Source organism: Homarus americanus, unplaced genomic scaffold (assembly GCF_018991925.1).
Source record: "Homarus americanus isolate GMGI-L3 unplaced genomic scaffold, GMGI_Hamer_2.0 scaffold57965, whole genome shotgun sequence".
NCBI lineage: Eukaryota > Metazoa > Arthropoda > Malacostraca > Decapoda > Nephropidae > Homarus > Homarus americanus.
Window position 1 is genome coordinate 201,245 of NW_024725031.1, and position 18,544 is coordinate 219,788.

The following is an 18,544-nucleotide window of genomic DNA, read 5'->3' on the forward strand; positions in this document are numbered from 1 at the left end:
GCTGTAAAAACATTTCAGCGACTGTGCCTAACCACCACTTTTTACTTTTTAATCTGTAACTCCATTACCTTTGACAATATTTTTTTCTGATTACACCATCACCTTCCTCATGATTTACTCTTTCTTGCCATATGAATTTTATACTGACTGATACAATGATGTGGGTACAGCCCGAAGAGGAATCAACAGTAAACTCTCACTTTTCACTTATTCTCGCCAAAATGGTTTTTATTTGTTATTATTATTATTATTATTTATTTATTTATTTATTTATTTATTTATTTATTTATTTATTTATTTAATATATATATATATATATATATATATATATATATATATATATATATATATATATATATATATATATATATATATATATATATATATATATATATATATATATATATATATATATATATATATATATATATTTTGGGGGGTCATGCAATGTCCCCAGCCATTTTATGTAGGAGGGCATCTTTTGAATAAATATTTGATAATATCTTGGACACAAATAGCGCTTGGGAAAAAATATTTTCTCTGCGATTTCTGGTCATTTTGCGGGCTCAAAAGTGGTTCTGTGACAGGCTCGTTAAATAAATTTTAGGCGATCCCGTTAATATAAATTGCCCTTTATATGTCAATTCTACAAATCAAATCGTGCAAACTTCACAGTCCACTGTGTACTGTACCAAATTGACCTACTCAGTTGAAGAGCATTAAAAACATTAACAACTGTCACAATAGGACCATGTCAGCTTTTCACAGCTCTAAATTCCCTTTTATTTTTTGCATATAACATACCATATATGCCACCATAATTGTGACCGAGAATACACCAAAAAAAGATCAACTCACGGTACTCGGGTTCGGCAGGAAGTGGTGCCTTCTGATAAAATCCAGTAAGCTTCTTGTAGCTAGGAATATTTCCTACCACACTGTTTCCTCCTGAACCAGAAGGCTGTATGTGTTGCTGCCCCTGAGCGTGCCATGGTGACCGAGGAGGAGAAGAAGGAACTTTTTCTAATGACTCATATGGCACCTTTAATCTAAAAAGAAAGAAAGAAATATAAACCGGTGTATGTACACAGCTCTGTTACATGTAATCTGCAATGTTGTTCCTTTTCTACAACAAATCCTAAAGATGTCCAGCTGGTTTACCTCTCTAGAGCCCTTCATACAATCCAGCATAACATAAGCTGCACATTCAACAACATAAACCACATTACCAAATTTTGCATTCAATCAAATACACCTTGCATGTTCATCCCCCTCCCATCCAGCATCAACTTTACGTAATCCATCAACTTCATCTCAATCTTCCCTCACAAATACTATAGTACAGTAATTATACAAAGAAAGAATACTGTACTACTAGTGACATCCCCGTTAGCTGGAATAATTGGTGCAGATTGGTTCTGGGATTGAGAGACATACGAGTATGGAGACAAATTTCTCATCTCCGGAAGTTTCCCGATTGTAAAACACGTCTTGCGTACGAATGCTTCCTGGCAGGCGAGTGGTGACACCAGCATCACTAACATAAACAAATGCACTTTAGCGTGCATTTTGTTTTCATGTATCTAAACAGGAACAGGAGAAAAACTTTCTCAGGTATCTTATGGCATTTTTTGCCCCTATTCGACATGAGCATACATATTTTTTACATTAATTTTACTACAGCAACAACCAGTCTTATTTTCTTCAGTTTCAGATAGATAACTGTCATCAAGGGTGTAAACACTGAAGACAACAATGGTGCCCCGTCTCCTTTTGTGTGACCATATTATTATTGATTTATACTGTATAAGGTGCATTCATAAACGTTATTTATTTTTATTTATTTACTTTTTGGTGGGGAATCAACCCACCCAGGCACAGGTCAATGACCCACATCAGGGCCTGGGGGGCAAAGATATATAACAATAATAATACTAATACTAATACTAATAATAATAATAATAATAATAATTAAAACTAATAAAATTAATAATAATACTAATAATAATAAAAAATGCAAAAAAAAATTAAATCGAGCCTGAAATCATAAATGTATGTTGTGTTGTTAAAGTAAGAGAAACAATTGAGACCCTGAAATTGTGTGTAAATGAGGCAGAAAGTCATATCAGCAATCTGGGACTTGGTCACAATTTTTGTGAAGCCAAAAAAGTTTGCAATTTCCATTAATTTAATTTTTTTGGGGGGAAAAGGGCATAAAAAGCCAAACAAAAGATATGAAAAGGTCACACTAGGGAACACATCTCATTAATATTGCTTAATTTTAATGTTAATTCATGATTCACCTTACACTGCAATATTGAAGGACACATTACCGTCGTTATTCGAGGCTTTATTGTATGACGATACAGGATGGACTGCTTTGTCCTGTACCATCTACTGTGGCAGCTGTTGCTAACTGTCACTCTCCTCTCCCTCCATGAAGGAGAGATTGTACACACACTGTATACTGTACTGTATATACACCCTCTACACACTTACCTACACTGACCACTCTGAAGTATGTACTGTACTGTACAGTCCCGGTCAAAAGTCTTGTGCCAGGCAGTTTTGGCTGACCCAGTTATGTGGCAATAGCAGCGACATGCACACATGAACAAACATGGTGTGTGCCAGAAAACCTGATTATGTGAAGTAACCATTATATGGTGTCTCTATGTGCATATCCCCAATGAACTACTACACAATTTATCGATAATAATGGTAAAGAGAATATTTTATACTGTATTCCTTTTAATATAACATTATCAGTGGCATTAGCCACTGTGTGTGTGTGAGTCATTTAGGGGGGGGGGGGTCCACATCATGTTTTCTGTTCTCTTTCAAATATCAATGGTAGTGATGTACAGTACATTACTGCACAACACAGATCATATGTGAAAACATTTTTGAGCAAGCGAACAAGTTTGTACAATGGGTGCAGACAATGAACTAAGAGTGCCATTATGCTAAAGTTTGAGGAGAAAGACTGCGTGATACATCAGCCAACCATAGGCATCCCATGCAGTCACATGGCAGTACAGGTAGGAGCCAATAATAGCTCATGAGCACTCTGAGCCAACCCACCCATGAGCCCGGCACACATCCCCGTGTCAGAAACATGATGCAATCTCTCAGAAATTTGTTTTACGCCCAGAATTTCTCAGAATGGTTATTGGAGAGAGAGAGAAAAAAAAAAAAAAGACAGTTCCACAGACCGAAAATTCTGGCTAACAGAGATATTACTATAACAGAGAGCAATTGTAACTAACCAGTATTACACGACAAGCAGTTTATAGTCTGCAATGATTGATCAAATACAAAAAATTAGGTATAGATCCTTACCTGCTGCCAATTTCTTCTACATAAACATCTACTGGCCCCTTATTTTCTGACATTTCTTGGATATGGCCATGATATACATCTACCCTTTCCTCTGTACATTTTCCATCATTATATTCACCACTACCTGTTAATGAAAAGAATAACAATGCAAAATACACACATAAAAAATTCTTCATTCTGCAAAATCACAAAACTTTATAATTCAAACAAAGTTATTATTACTTCTCCTTATCTTGTGTATCATTAATACCATGACCAAAACTGGGTTATACAACAATACAGTATTTATCATACAGTGTGCACAAAGATTTCTGAAAATATACAGTAACATGTTCTAGGTACACATATACTTCAGTAAACAAGTACACATAATCTTTTTTTTTCATTCAACAAGTACCTGCAACTCTATGTTAGATCCAATTTACCTTGTCTATACATATGAACTCTTCTCATTTCTTCTATTTCTCGTCTATTTGGTAATAACTGCAGTTTGATGAGCACCTTTACGCCAGCCTGGAAGCCATTGCTGTCAAAGGGGCCATACCGTGCCTCTGTTGATATAAAAAGTTTAGCAATATAATTTTCATCACTTTTCTGCAATCCTAACTCAAAACTGTAATTTTGTAATGGAAGCTGATGAAGAAGTACATCTCTGCAGTCAGTCATGTATGCTTTTCACTATTTCAGGCTTTGTCTCACTAAAATGTAGGGTGGACGCACACACAAATATATGGAAGCGCACGCACACACACACACTTTCTCTCTCTCTTCCTTTAGTCACTTTTAATTCATACAATCTAGCACCACTCATTAATAAGTCATTCTATAAATGTGCATGTGTGTGTGTGTGTTTTTTTTTGTTTTTTGTTTTTTACGAGGATTAGCCCACCCAGGCACAGGTCACTGACCCACATCAGGGCCTGGGGGGCAAAAATGTAATAATAACAACAATAAAAATAATAATAATAATGCAGTCAACCCTCGCTTTACGCGGTCCCGCTTTACGCGTTTCCACGTTTATGCGGTACCCTGCCGAACACGGAATGCTCACTTTCCGCGGTGTGTGTACCCTTTTACACGGAGAGCGGCGCGAGCAGGGTGCGCACAAGGTCGCCCAGTCATCAAAACATTACCTAGTTCTTCACTCGCCACCCACCACAGCCGGCCCAAGTCAGTGATAGTGATAATGATAGTGAGGATATGGACTTATATGGACTTTGAGGGGTTTGACAAAGAGGCCCTGCAAGCCTCTGTGGTGGATAGTGATACAATTGATACAAGTGATACAGGTGAGGGCCAATAATCTGCTCTCTGCCTCGGAACCAACCCCCCATCCCCGTGTGCCCAGCCATCTTTTCTACTAATGTAAGTGTTAAAAAACCTAATATTATTGATATTTCTCTTAATTATTAATTGTGTGTGCATACCATCATAAAATTAAGAAGTTATTTTTACTACAACGTAGGTATTGTGTCTGAAAAAGTGGAGTTTAGGGGTCGGCCCGGTCTCTATTTCAATTAATCCCATATGTTATGTTGTTCACTTTACGCGGGCCGCCGTGGGTTCAATTGACCGCGTAAAGTGAGGGTTCACTGTAATAATAATAATAATTAGCTTAAGAATTTTTGAGGGAGATTGTGTTGTATAAGTACAGGGAGCCCTCGTTATAAGTGGTTAATAGGGACCAGAAAAAAGCCACTGATAATGAAACCACTAGGGAATTAATTCCCCCAAAAAATTACTAGGAATAAGATCTAATTGGGACCATCACATTGTAAGTGAACCTCATAAAGTTTAATTTGGTATCTTTTAACAGTTACATTTACTGTATTGTCTTTAATGGGGATACTGTACAGTGGTCCAATCAGATTTGACATAGGCCTAACGAGGGCTAAAGGGTAAGAGATGACACTTGATGTGTAAACATGCTGGAGAGGGCTAGCTTTGCTTCATTTGCCATTTGTTTTTACTTATTCATTATTATATTCTCATATGATTAACCTCTTAGGGTGTATGTTTCACATAAATAATATAACATACAGCAGGAATGGGCAACCTGTGGCCTGAACCATGTCTTCGTGCGACCCACAAATTGATTGAGAACTTCTATTTAATGTGGCCTGTGGTTCAGGTAGATGCAGCCAGTTTATGGTGAGTAAAGCAATATGTATTAAATGAATAACCTTCACACACAATTCATTATTGTTTCATCACCTAAGAATAAGGAGCTATGAAAATGTAACTGTGAAATAAATATATATAGTCAACAATATAAACATTTTAACTTGTGTGAGTTTACGGGCCAAGTTCGACCCAGTCTGTTTGATGGATTAGCTGCTATGTGGCAGTGGGTCACTTGGGAATTAACTAAGGTGGTCACACGGGTCAAAGGTAAAGGTCTTTTCCTTGTTGACAGACTGTCTCTCTCCATAGTACCTTATCCTTTGTGCCTGGCTGTCTGTTCTATCTATTTATTCTTGTCTGATTAGGTCCAGGGTTCGATTCCCGACTAGTGGATATTGTTTGTACTGTATATGAAAGCCCACGTGCTATATGTACTGATGATATAAATATAAATATTGTAAAATAAATAGATGTGCCTATAGGTTGTTTCATTGTAGTTCCTCATGCACTAAGATTAACACTGACATTATTCTGGTGGGTGTATGTCGTAAGTAAGAAAAATGCTGTAACTGCAGAAGAAATCAACATACTCACCGACTGCTTCACTCGTCTTTTGTTAAATGCCAAGAAACATCAATATTTGATGTGAAAAATTATGATGGATTTGTTTCATAAATGGGAAAAGACACTGATTGCTAACTGAAAATATCGTAAGGTGGGTGTGATGATAAACTGTTTTACTATCCGTGATAATACATTACAATATTAACATTACTTCTGCAGGGGCGGATCCAGGAGGGTCTGGACCCCCTTTTCATCAGTAAATTCCAATACTTTTTCTTTTATGCAGCTGTACTTAGCAATTTTCTTATAATAAAAAGTTATTATTATTGATCTCAGAATATCTCTTAATATCAAGTGCACACGGCTTCAAAATGGCCTCAAAATGCCGCCCATAACCCCCAAGCTGGGTGGGCTCGCTATGTTCCCCAACCCACAAATTTTTGGACCCTCCCCTTTGAGATTCATTGATCCACCCCAGTTTTGGGTTAGGTTGCCCATGTTTGACATATAGTATTAATGATTGATTGATTGACTGTGTTGATTACATCCCTGGCGATGTAACAGCTAGAAAAAAAATATGATTTGTAATTTGAGTTGAAAATACTGTATTATGTAAAAGGAAAAACACACACTGTATTTATTGCACACAAAATAAAAAATTAAGGGTAATTGGGGAGGGGGGTTAATGAGTAGCTGCTTAGTACACAGAGGCCCCCAGAACCCCCCCCCAAAAAAAAAAAAATCCGGACAATTGGCAAGTCTGGACCCCCTTTTCCCCAAAACTGTCCAGACTTTTGAGGGTTTACGTTATATACAGTATGGCCATTTGTCTTATATGCTGTAAAATACTGTATATATTCCTCCCCAAGCAGTTATGACTCACCTCTCCTGACAGTATTCCAAGCATCAAACTCAATATTTCTGTAGATATCAGGATCAAGAGACTTGGCCACTTTGTAGGGGAATGGTGGTATTCCATGAGCCAACAAACCTCGTACATCATCAGGATGGACTTCTTCCATGCTGGGTCTTTCCTCTATACTTGTACTGCAACTGCAAAAATACATAATTAACCTCTTCACCACAAAGACGCCATTTCTTATACCACATTTTGCTGACACACAACGATTTTATTGAGCAGAGAGAACCACGTACACAAGGGTTAGTAGACTATCTCCCCTAACTCCTTCTCTACGGGGACGCCATTTTTTTATATTCTATGTCTAGATGACTTTATTCAGCAGAGAGAGGACCCTGTACACATGGGGTTAAGCCAACCTAAAATAACTAGAATCCTTAAGAAAATAATTAAAGCAGTTAGCTATGATTGGACTCAGATATATAACCAGATGAGTATGGGTACACAATAAACTATCCACTGTAAGTGGCAAAATTCAATTAATCATACTGTACCATACTAAATGACATGAGATAAACTACTGAACCCTTAAAAAGAATACAACACTGAACCCTTAAAAATAAAACACTGAACTCCTAAAGAATACAATAAAGAAAACTCAAAATAGAATACAAACATGTTGTACGGTTAATTAAGGACAACAAAATATATCAAGAAGCATTCACACTATTATCTCCCAATTTTGTTCACTTTCCATCAAGTTCACAATGCCAACACTTCCTTGCATTTCAGTATTTACTACACCCACTTATAATACAGTACTACAGTAAAACCTCGCTAAGGCGGACTAATTGGGGGGAGGGGTGTCCTGGATAAGAGGTTGTCCGGCTTAGGGCAAGTTTTTCCAAAATGACCTCCTTTAAAAAAAAAAAAATCGAGCACAACACCAATGTATCAAATTACAGGTACTCCTCGACTTACAACCACCTGGACATACGACCACCGCAGTCGTATAAAATATTTTTCAAATTACGTATTTTCGAGTCCCGAAGTTAGTGATTGTGCTGTGTAGTGACAAAATTTTCGTTTGTAATTCCCTTTAAAATAGCTGGCAAGCGTAAAAGTAAGAGTTCTCGTGGTGCTGAGAAGAAAAAGAGACACCCATTTTAGATTTTCTATGCATTATTTTTGCATTTTCGACTTACGACCTGGTCGTTGGTCCCTAACCCCATCGTAAGTCGAGGACTAACTGTATTATGAAATAATTACATGTTTTATCTTGGAAAATTTCGATAAATTTTTTCCTTTACCCAGAAAATTCCATAAAAAGAAGAGGTACTACCGCCTGGGAAGATATTGGAAGCATAATGTATTGTCTAATGGTAGACCCTGCTGCCATATGGCATCACGGAAATTGTGACCAAGTCCCAGGTTGCTGATCTGACTTTCTGCCTCATTTACACACAATTGCAGGGTCTCAATTATTTCTCTTACTTTGACAACACAACATACAGTACATACATCGTTTCTCACGATTGATCTTTTTTTATTTCTTTATGATTCTTTATTATTATTATTATTATTATTATTATTATTATTATTATTGTTATTAAAATTATTATTTTATTTTTTAATTTTGTATTTCTTATTATAAATTTTATTTACTATGAGCTAATTATTATTATTATTATCATTGCATTTTTGCCCCCAGGCCACATTGTGGGTCAGTGACCTGTGCCCGGATGGGCTAATCCCTGTAAAAAAAATACACAAAAATAAAAAAATTGGGTAGATAATTTTTTATTGTTGTACTTTTGCAGGAGGGGGAAAGTGCCTCAATAAATCGGAATTTGGGATAACTCAGCAAGGCCAGAGCCCTATGTGTGCCGAGTTATCGAGGGTTTACTGTATTACAAATATCACTATACAACTCCATCTACATACAGCCATAGGCATAACCTTTGCTCAGGTAGTTTTTTCAGCTTAGATCATCGATCTAAGCTGGATGATCCTCGTAAGTGATCGTAGTAGGACCCCATTTTGTTTTCATTTTTAGTCTGACGAGTAAATTCTATAAGGGTGTCTAGGCAGTCCCTAGCTTATGGCAGCTTTATTTTTGGTGGTTCATCTTCCTTTTCTTCATCATCATCAAAGTCATCTGCAGCCTCATGTACAGAGTCCACAATCTCCTCTTCTGTCAAGTTGTGGAATCCAGGATCATCCTCATCAGTCTCCAGCCAAGCCTCCACATCCTCAATTGCAGCACCCTTCTCTGCCACTTGGAGAAGGGTTCTGTGATAATCTTCTGATAGCCCTCAAAATCATGCTCATCAAAGAGGGTTGTTGCCTTGACTTCTTTGGCAGAAGCAGCAAAAGTAGAGAGCATGAACCTGAAGTGCCCTCTTGTGTCCTCCACCAGATCCTCACTTGTCTCTTCCACCATCAACACTTCATACAAAAATTTGCATTTGTACAGCCTTTTGGCAGCATAAATAACATCTTGATCCACTGACTGTATGACAGAGGTGGTGTTGGGTGGCAATGCCTGGCACCTGATTCTTCCATCCCTACTACACAGTTTTTCAATATGTGAGGGAGCATTATCTAAGAGGATGATAGCCTTCACTTCATCAGCAAGGATTTTCAGATCTTCCACCTGCTTATGCCCGATCTCCACCACAGCATGTTTGAAAAACCAATCTGAGGTTATGGCTCCTGTAAACCAAGCATTCTTGGAGTAATAGTAGTGGACAGGATGCCTGTGCATTATGTCCTTGATTGCACGAGAAGTTTCTTGCGCTTTCCTACAACCACAGGTGTGAGCATATGGCTCCCATCAGCATATGCAAACAACAATGTAGACACTTGTTCCTTGGAAAGTTTCCTACCAGACACACTTTTTCACTTCTAGAGGCCAGTGTATTTTCTGGTAAAGCTCTCCAATAGAGTCCAGTTTCACCTGTATTGTACAGTTGGCAGAATCGAAGGTTTTCTCGGCTTCCATTAAGTCCTTCAACTTTTTCCTAAATGGTTCCACACCATTAATATCAGCATTAAGCCCCTCACCACATATTTTTTTCACAATATTGTGGTGCCTTCGAAATCTAAATAACCAACCAGCACTAGCATGAAAATCCTTTACATTTATATGTTTTACTAACTTTTCAGCAGCTGTCTGGATTTAAGAACATAAGAATGGAGGAAACTGCAGCGGGCCTATTGGCCCATACTGGGCAGTCCCATTTACACCCAACCCTTATTGCTCATATATCCATCCAACCTATGTTTGAAGCTATCCAGCATATTTGAGTTAATGATGATATTTGGTAACTTGTTCCACTCGTCCACTACTCTATTTCCAAACCAATGTTTATCTATTTCGCACCTAAATCTAAATTTGTCTAATTTAAAACCATTGTTACAAGTTCGCTCCTGGTTGGATAGTTTGAGTAACTTTGTAATGTCCCCTTTGTTTAGCCCCGACTTCCATTTATTCACCTCTATCATATCGCCCCTCACTCTACGTCTCTACACCTCTGGCTGCTCTTCCACTTGCACGTTGCTGTATGTACCATTTATACACTGCTTCTTCCAAGTCTTCATTCCCAACCTTCCTCATTTTCTTAATGCCAGATTTTTCCTGGCCCACATCAAATTTCAAGGCATATTTGTTCAATTTATCTTTTGATTTTCGTATATCCGACACTGACTGCTTTGAAATTTCGTATTCAGCACATATTTGCGAAGAGCAGCACCTTTCTCCAGCTTTTCAATCGCCTTTAACTTTTCATTCACTGATAAGGTTTTAGGCTTAACTTTCTCACCACCTTTACAGACATCAAACATTTTCTTAGGGGCCATGGTTATTGTCTAATTTTTCAATAATAATGCAAAAATATGAAAGTTACATCAGCCAACAACATAATCACATTACTGGCAATGTCAAATATGTTTGAAAATTAAGTTCAGCATATCTAAATGGCAATAAAACACGATGAATGGAGCGAGAGAAAGTAAGAGATGCTATCATGGGCGACGTTAATTTATGACCGAGCGCACAACGCATGTCCCTTTGTTTACCAGTGTGGGTAGTGTGAGTGGATCACGAGGTCTGTCCACCTTGCTCCCTTGAAATTTTGTCTTTTGACGGACATGTCATCTTATGACAAATTATGTCCTATATTTTATTTATTATTTTAAATTTCTAATTATTTTGGGGAAAATAATTTTGTCCGGCTTAAGCGAGGTCTGCCTTAGCGAGGTTTTATTGTATTGTATAGGACACCATCAATACAATACTAGCACGTTTATTTTGATAGAAACTCAGATTAAAAGTGGGACCCTTAAATATAGAGTGGCAGTGAGGCCAAACTGAGCTTGATCGTCTTCCTATCTCCAACTATAAAGTCAGGTAGCCTGGGTGCAATCCAGCAACCCTAAAGCATGTGCTGTATCCACTGGGCTGCCAAACCCCTACAGTAGTTTAACTTAAGTATTGGGAGAAAAATACTCACTTCTTATCAGCCTCGTCTTGACTATTATCCCTGGATATACTTGTCGCCAAGACTTTCTCAACCAAAGCTCCAATTTCTTTTTGGTCAGTTGAGTTAGTCGAGTCTCTCCTAAGCGATGCGTACTCCTTATCATGAAGCATTGTGTCCACGGCCAAGCGAACATCTTTCAGTTGAAACACATGTGTATATAGATTGTCATACACCACAGCTGTAAGGGGGAAAGAGTATTATCTCAACTATGTTCAGCTCCATCATAAGTCTTTATGAGAAAAATTCTCAAAATTAGTCACCAGTGGACCTTTTCTAGGAAATACTTTCAACATCTACACATACAGTACATCAGAAATTCTTACAAACATCCTCACTGGAGTAAGCCATGCAGAAACTCTTTAACGTCAAGAATGAAAGACACACCTCCCTCCTTATTGCACATAAGCATCCAATAGTGTGTTGGCTATCATTGGTCAAATTGCCTTACTGTTTACTTCTGTTTGTATACCTGCACGGTCCACATACACAATACAGTAATAACCCCCCTATTTTGAAATAATAATGCCTCAAGCCCTTACGAATTATGAGATTTTACAAAAAATGAGGGAAATATCCCGAGGGGAAAAAAAACACAAGTGGAAAAAGTTTGTGCGGTAGAATGTAGATGTGCACTCCCAACACTGACCAACATGAGTGATGCATATAGTACAGTACTGTACTTGTTTACACTGAGGCAGGCAGTCGCATCCCCATTCATCTAATGATAGGGGAGGAGCGGCAGAGGTGTTTTGAATTTGATGGGCAGTGGTGTGGTGTGAATTCTTGCCACGAGAGGGCTCTGCACGCTTTGGCTTACACTTTCCCACCTCTGCAAGTGTTCACACCAACCTTCTACCTCATTGTCTCCGACTTCATGTTTTTTCATTGTTTCTGACTTCGTGTGTTATGCAATCATGCCTAAACACCTCAGTGATAGTGCCTCTAGTGCTGCTCCTAAGTGGGTGCATAAGGGTGTGAGCCTTACCATCAAGCTTGATGTGATAAGGTGTAATAAGAGTAGTGATGGACTGACAAAGTTTGGTAGAGACTTGAACTTGCCACCCTCAACAGTCTCTACCATCCTTAAGAACAAAGTAAAGTACAAGGCAACTGCTGGTGATTGTGCGAGGACTGTAACCAGGAAGCTTGACCCCAGGCTGGAGAAAATGGAACTTTTGTTAATCGTCCGGATCGACGACAACTAGCATAAGAACTGTCACTTAAGCAAGAACCTGATCCACGAGAAGGCCTGGTTTCTGTGGCTTTCTGTGAAAGGGGAAGCCACCTCCTCCTTCAGTACTCCTGACTTCAGTGCCAGCCGTGAATGGTTTGACAGGTTCAGGAAGCATGTAAACCTGTATAACATACGATTAGCTGGGGAAGCTGCAAGTCCAGTAGAGTCTGCTGAGCATAATAAGAGATCTATGGTTGCAGTAGTGTCGGTCTGGACAGGATGGTGGGTGATATCATCAGTATTTAATATACCCAGGTCCATTTCTTCAATGAAGCTATCAGGCCACCCTTGAATTAACTACTGCATCACCCCAGAGGGTATGCCTTCCATTAAAATCACTGAAGGTAAGGTAAGGAGAAGGAATTTTAAATGTAGATTGAAAGTGAATCTAGCAAGTATCCGAGACAAGGATGGGTGTGGCCCCATGATGCGTCTGTTCTGGATTTTGAGGAGAAAAAAAAAGCAGAATATCCTCTGGGAGGGGAATGATCTTAGGAATCTAACACTGTCTCCTAGAGACAAATGCATATTGGGGAGAATTTGCTCAGGAGCAACTGGAGCTCTTCCCAGTTGGCTCGTAAGCCTCAACAATTCCATTGGATGATGGTAGCCATGATTATTTGGGTTCTAAGTACACGAGAGTGCGGTCCCCAACAGGGGTTTAGGCTTAGGCTTAGTTTGGGTGTTGGAGCCTGGAGGATGCACCGAGAGTGTATCAAGACATAAGCCTCCTCCAGTCCACCTGTTCAGGGGGGACGTGTAAGGTTGGGCCTTTCTAACCTACCCCAGGGTTGAATGATGTGTCTGGCTTTGTGGCCACAAATGACCCAGATATAGACCCATCCAATGGACCCACACCAGTTAACCCCTGGAGATGACTCCCCGAGATGGAGGAGCCATAGAGGTAACCACTGTGCCATGGGTGCCCCAGCTGCCAGTTCTATTTTACCTTGGGTCTCGTCACCGAAAGAGGATCAGCCAGCATCTCAATCTTGTATGATGTTCTCTCGGTAACAAATTATTATTACACCATAATCCCTTTCATCAATCCATTCTTAAAACTTACATCTCGAGACACCTACATAGGAACTGTTATGAAGATCCTCCTAACCATTAATTCCACTGTCTAAATTCAGAAACCATAAAACATCATAACACTTCCTTCCAAATTCTAAGTCTTAAAAATTTCTGCTCTACCATTTTTTGCATCCTTGCACTTCATATCTCCACCTCAAGCAACCAATTTCAACCATATACATGCTCACACCCAAAGTTTTGTGCTGGATGCAAGTTTTCATAAGCATATCTGAGAATCTAGAAAATTCTTATGGCAAAATAGATAAAAGAATGATGCAGAAAGTAATGATAATGTACAGCAGAGGTAAAATGGAAAGCTCTTGAATTCTGTCCAGTTTGTGCCAGAAGAATGAAGAAGAAAAATGGGAAATTGTTGAACACATTTTCCCATAAAAAATATGTGGTACATTATTTCCCACTTCATACATTCTACAAACATCAATAAACTCACATTGACAAAACCCACGAATGTTGGCTTTTTCTTTTTTATAGACAATGTCGTAGTGGTTTCCATGGGTAAAACTCAACATGAGAGACCCAGGAAAATTATTCTCAGTGGCCCTGTATGGTGCTCGCCCGATTTCTTGGTATATGAGAAAATCCACTCTGCAAATACAGGGACTAATCACAAGAAGTTTCAAGATGACTGTAAATAAAACATTCAATAACAAGTTCTTTTGATGTCTTCAGAGATGAAAAATACAATGAAATGGTTAGAATGGAGAAATAATATATCAATTCCAAAAGATATTAAGGGTTTGTAGTTCCGCCCCAATTGTTGAGTTACCCAGTTCATTAACTGGCCAGTCATTTTGGCCTGTTTGTAAAAGAGGCTGCTAACCTAACCTAAAGCAATTCAACCCACCTAATCTAAACCAATCCACTAACCCAAACCAGCCTAACCCAGAGCCATTTAACTCTTGGGGTTTTCATGGGCAAGATTGTGTGATATAAATTATTGCTTTATGGTCTTCATACAAAGCAAAATATTAAAATAAATTCATTTTGTTTACGTATGAATGCTAGGTATGCAAGATGCACATTTGACAACATCGGTTACAATCTGGGAACCATGTAGAATGCGGCTGAATGCCCTTGAAGGTTAGGCTACCACGCCAGTCTCTCTTTGTGTTTCAACAATGCAGGACATAATCTTGACCCACATTTCCCACGCATTTTCTCATGGCTTGTGCTGATTTCTTGTTCATTACAGTGATTTCATTTATTCATAACAGTGTTGTGAGAGTTTGGGACCATGCTTTATGTTGCTGGAGATGGTGGAGGGGTGGGAAACCATAAAAAGTGCAAGAAGATTTCACCACATGGTGATAGTGTGGTGCCTCCTTATGCCTTCTACTCGTGCATACGTATAGAAATAATTATTTTATCACGATTACTCACATAACACTGTTTATAGATAATTTACAGTAAGTTCTCGTTTAACATTGCCCCCGACAAAGTTGTTTCGTTATAACGTCGCTACTTTTTAGATACCCATGATTCGGACAATGTCCCGCCAATTTGGTATAACGTCGTCACAGACTACTTTGTACGGTGCATCACCCTTTCTCACCCAGTAAGAGTGGGAGGAGGAGCAACCCTCCTGGTTTCAGTGACTCCCCACCCTCCTCCTCTCCACTACCCAACAAACACTCACTCCACCTCCGCCCATCAGTGAGTACGTACAATACAAAATGATTTAGTTTATTTATCTTTTTGGATGTATAATATATACTATTATCTATAAAAATTCTATTGAACTTATGTATATGTAATGTATTTTATGAGGCAAAGGGAGGCTGGAGAACATAACTCCCGTATTTTATATATTCTTATGGGGAAAATTGATTCTGTTAACGTCGTGGTTTTCAGGAACGGGACCACGACGTTAAGCGAGGACTTACTGTATTTACAATGCTAATGCAACAAATCCCACCTTTTTACTTCAAATAGAAAGCTTACTGTGGCTCATTACATAAAATTATCTCTCGTGTGGAGCAGTCAAGTGCAGTAAGGTGAGTAACATGCCAGACCCCAAGCGTCTCGCGGGTGATGCTTACCTTAACCTAACCTAACATGAACTAACTCAACCAAACAATCTAATTCAACCTAACCTAGGTTAGTTAGATTAGCTTAAGATAGGTTAAGTTTCATTAGTTTAGGTTAGGTTGGTTTAGCTTAGGCAAATTAGATTAGGTTGGTTTAGGAGCCCTCACAAACTGGATAAAATGACTGCTCAGTTCACGAATTGGGCAGTTTCACAAGTGGGGCATAACATATGAAGAAAAATCTGCGACCTTTTTTTCAACACAGTATTAATTCAGTTCCTTTCCATACCAGTTACTGTGCCTTTGAAGCACCAGCATACTATACTATACTATATTATGAAGAAATGCTTCATATGCCACCTCACCTTCCTCACTTACCAGTCATTGCTCGAGCCACACTCGGACTCTGCATGTGGTATTACTATACTCATGATTTTACCTGGACCTCCCTTCTAAATTCTTATTATGTATTTTTAAAGCCATAGCTACAAGGAGAGGGGGTGGGGCACACTATTCACCTTTAGTTTCATGGCAGTATGATAATACACAACTAATCAGTCTCAGCACAAATACAACAACAAATGTGAACTGGCAGGAATAGATGTGTCTAAAGACAAAACAAACTGTATCAAAAAGCATATCCAATAAAAATTAGATAGTATCTTTAATTATATCCTGAATTTTGAATCTTTAATGGTCTGAAGCTATGACAAAAATAATGACTGTACAGTACATTTAAAACTTGATTTTATGGGTTATCTTCATGACATTAGATGGAAGACAAAAAAGACCTTGTTCTGGTGACAAGAAGAGATAGAACTGTCTCAGATGTTTAGAAAAAAGAAATAAAGTGAGAGAAAAAATCGCCAACATTTTACAGCCATTTTCCACACCAACGTGGGTTAGCCATGATTACCTGATGGCAGCTTTCCATGCTGCCTGGTGCCTTACAGCTCCGCATCAGATTCTACCTCAGAGGTTATTTCTTACAAACTCTCCCCATGTCATTCTTGGCCTACTTCTGGCTCTCCTTCCCTCCTCCACATACCTAAATCATCCCATCTTACTCAAAACCTTGCCATGCTCTCATCCTGAAGATACCATATCCCTATATTACAGCAACAGCAATCTTACATAAAATCTCTACACCTTTGGAAAAACTCCTCAGGGTGCAAAGCAGTTTGAATGTTTCATTTGTACATTTATATTCTTCCAAAAGGTCAGTCAGTTCCTCTGCTCACCTTATGCCTGTGTAGAAATCTGTACCATCTCTAGCAACAAAAAATCAAGAAACATTAAATGGAAGAGTATATAACTTACTTAAATAGCCGTGACATAGCTATAATCTCGGTGTGTCCTCCCCATTCTCTAACATCTCGTAGCTTGAAAACATGGTGGTCAATAGGAATCTCCAGAAACTGTGAAAATCAATGGAGTGAAAATTAGTTGTCACTACACTTTCTCCAAGAAATATCATCACAGAGAACATACAGCTAATACATTAACAGCATAAAGAAGTGTCTTTACCAGGTAATTGTTCACAATACTGCAGTACAGTACAGGGGTACCTCCAAATTCAATCACAAATATTTCACCTTTCCAACATCATAAGAAATATTTCTTGCTCTCAAATCACTGGATCATATCAACGCCCAAAGATGAAACTTAACAATCATGAGTTAGAACACCAGCTCGGACAATACACTGTACATCACTATACAATAAATAGGACTACTGTCAATATTGTATCCAATACATTAATACCTAAGGTGCCTTAGCAACAAATCCTAGGAACCAAGGTACCTTTAATTCTGGAGAATTTACACGAATTTTGCTTGAAAACTGAAATATTTTTCATTTTGAAATTACCCTGAAACTTCACAATTTTCTTACTTAACTATAATCACACACAAACTATCAGAGGAATGCCTGATCTACCAACTATGAATACCTACTGGTCTCCTGAATCCCTATAAGCAATGGTGAGCACCTGAAAGTCCTTTTAAGTTATACCAATACACTGTACCTCATTTCATACAGGTCACTAAAAAATATAGAAAGAAATATTCATTATGCATCATTTGCTTCACATAGTGTATACGGCTTCTGCATCATCCACTCTTTTATACTAAATCTGTGTACCTGAATGAAACATAAATAGTTAATATCATCAAATATAATGTAAAAATAACCATAATAAGTAATAAAAGCATCCTACAAGTGATAAGTTGCTTCCTCACTAAATATACACCAATCACCTACTGACAGTACTGCACATTAATGTCATTGTTTTATTTAAGTCACCATAGAATTTGCAGAAAAATTAACTCAATGTGCAAGTATACCTTATGAGTTAAAATACCATATACTGCATAGTACTATAAAAATATAAAAGAAAAATTAAGAGTAGGGGTATATTCTGTGTGGGAGATGGAGTGTATCTGAGAGCAGCAGGTGGTTTGGCAACACACCATGACTCACCGAACTACTGTACAGTAGTCCCTCGCCAACAGCGAGGGTTCGGTTCCTGAAAACCCTATGGTTGGCAAATCTACTGTTGGCAAAACTAAATGCTTATGGGAAATAGGGGGTTAGGTTCCATGGCCATGGATAAAACTCGTCAAAGCCTAACTAAGTTGCCTGCTCCTTCACTATACAATACCTGTACAATATTGTAATTTATTTAAATTTGAGTCAAGTACATATAAAAATAGCTTAATGTAAATTAAATAGTAATATAAATTTTTCAATA

The 18,544-nt window shown here is 38.3% G+C and overlaps 1 protein-coding gene across 8 annotated transcripts in view; it reads right to left on the reverse strand.

Annotated features, from left to right (window-relative positions):
• Window positions 1-18,544, reverse strand: part of LOC121864600 (putative bifunctional UDP-N-acetylglucosamine transferase and deubiquitinase ALG13) — an 84,480-nt gene that overhangs the window by 59,674 nt on the left and 6,262 nt on the right. For all 8 annotated transcript variants that reach the window (XM_042363670.1, XM_042363669.1, XM_042363671.1 and 5 more), the window contains exons 4-10: window positions 17,113-17,210; window positions 14,196-14,350; window positions 11,404-11,611; window positions 6,914-7,083; window positions 3,768-3,893; window positions 3,343-3,466; window positions 859-1,049 (exon numbers count right to left, since the gene is read on the reverse strand). In XM_042363670.1, the coding sequence (XP_042219604.1) occupies window positions 859-1,049; window positions 3,343-3,466; window positions 3,768-3,893; window positions 6,914-7,083; window positions 11,404-11,611; window positions 14,196-14,350; window positions 17,113-17,210 (1,072 nt within the window). The remainder of the gene's footprint in view (window positions 1-858; window positions 1,050-3,342; window positions 3,467-3,767; window positions 3,894-6,913; window positions 7,084-11,403; window positions 11,612-14,195; window positions 14,351-17,112; window positions 17,211-18,544) is intronic.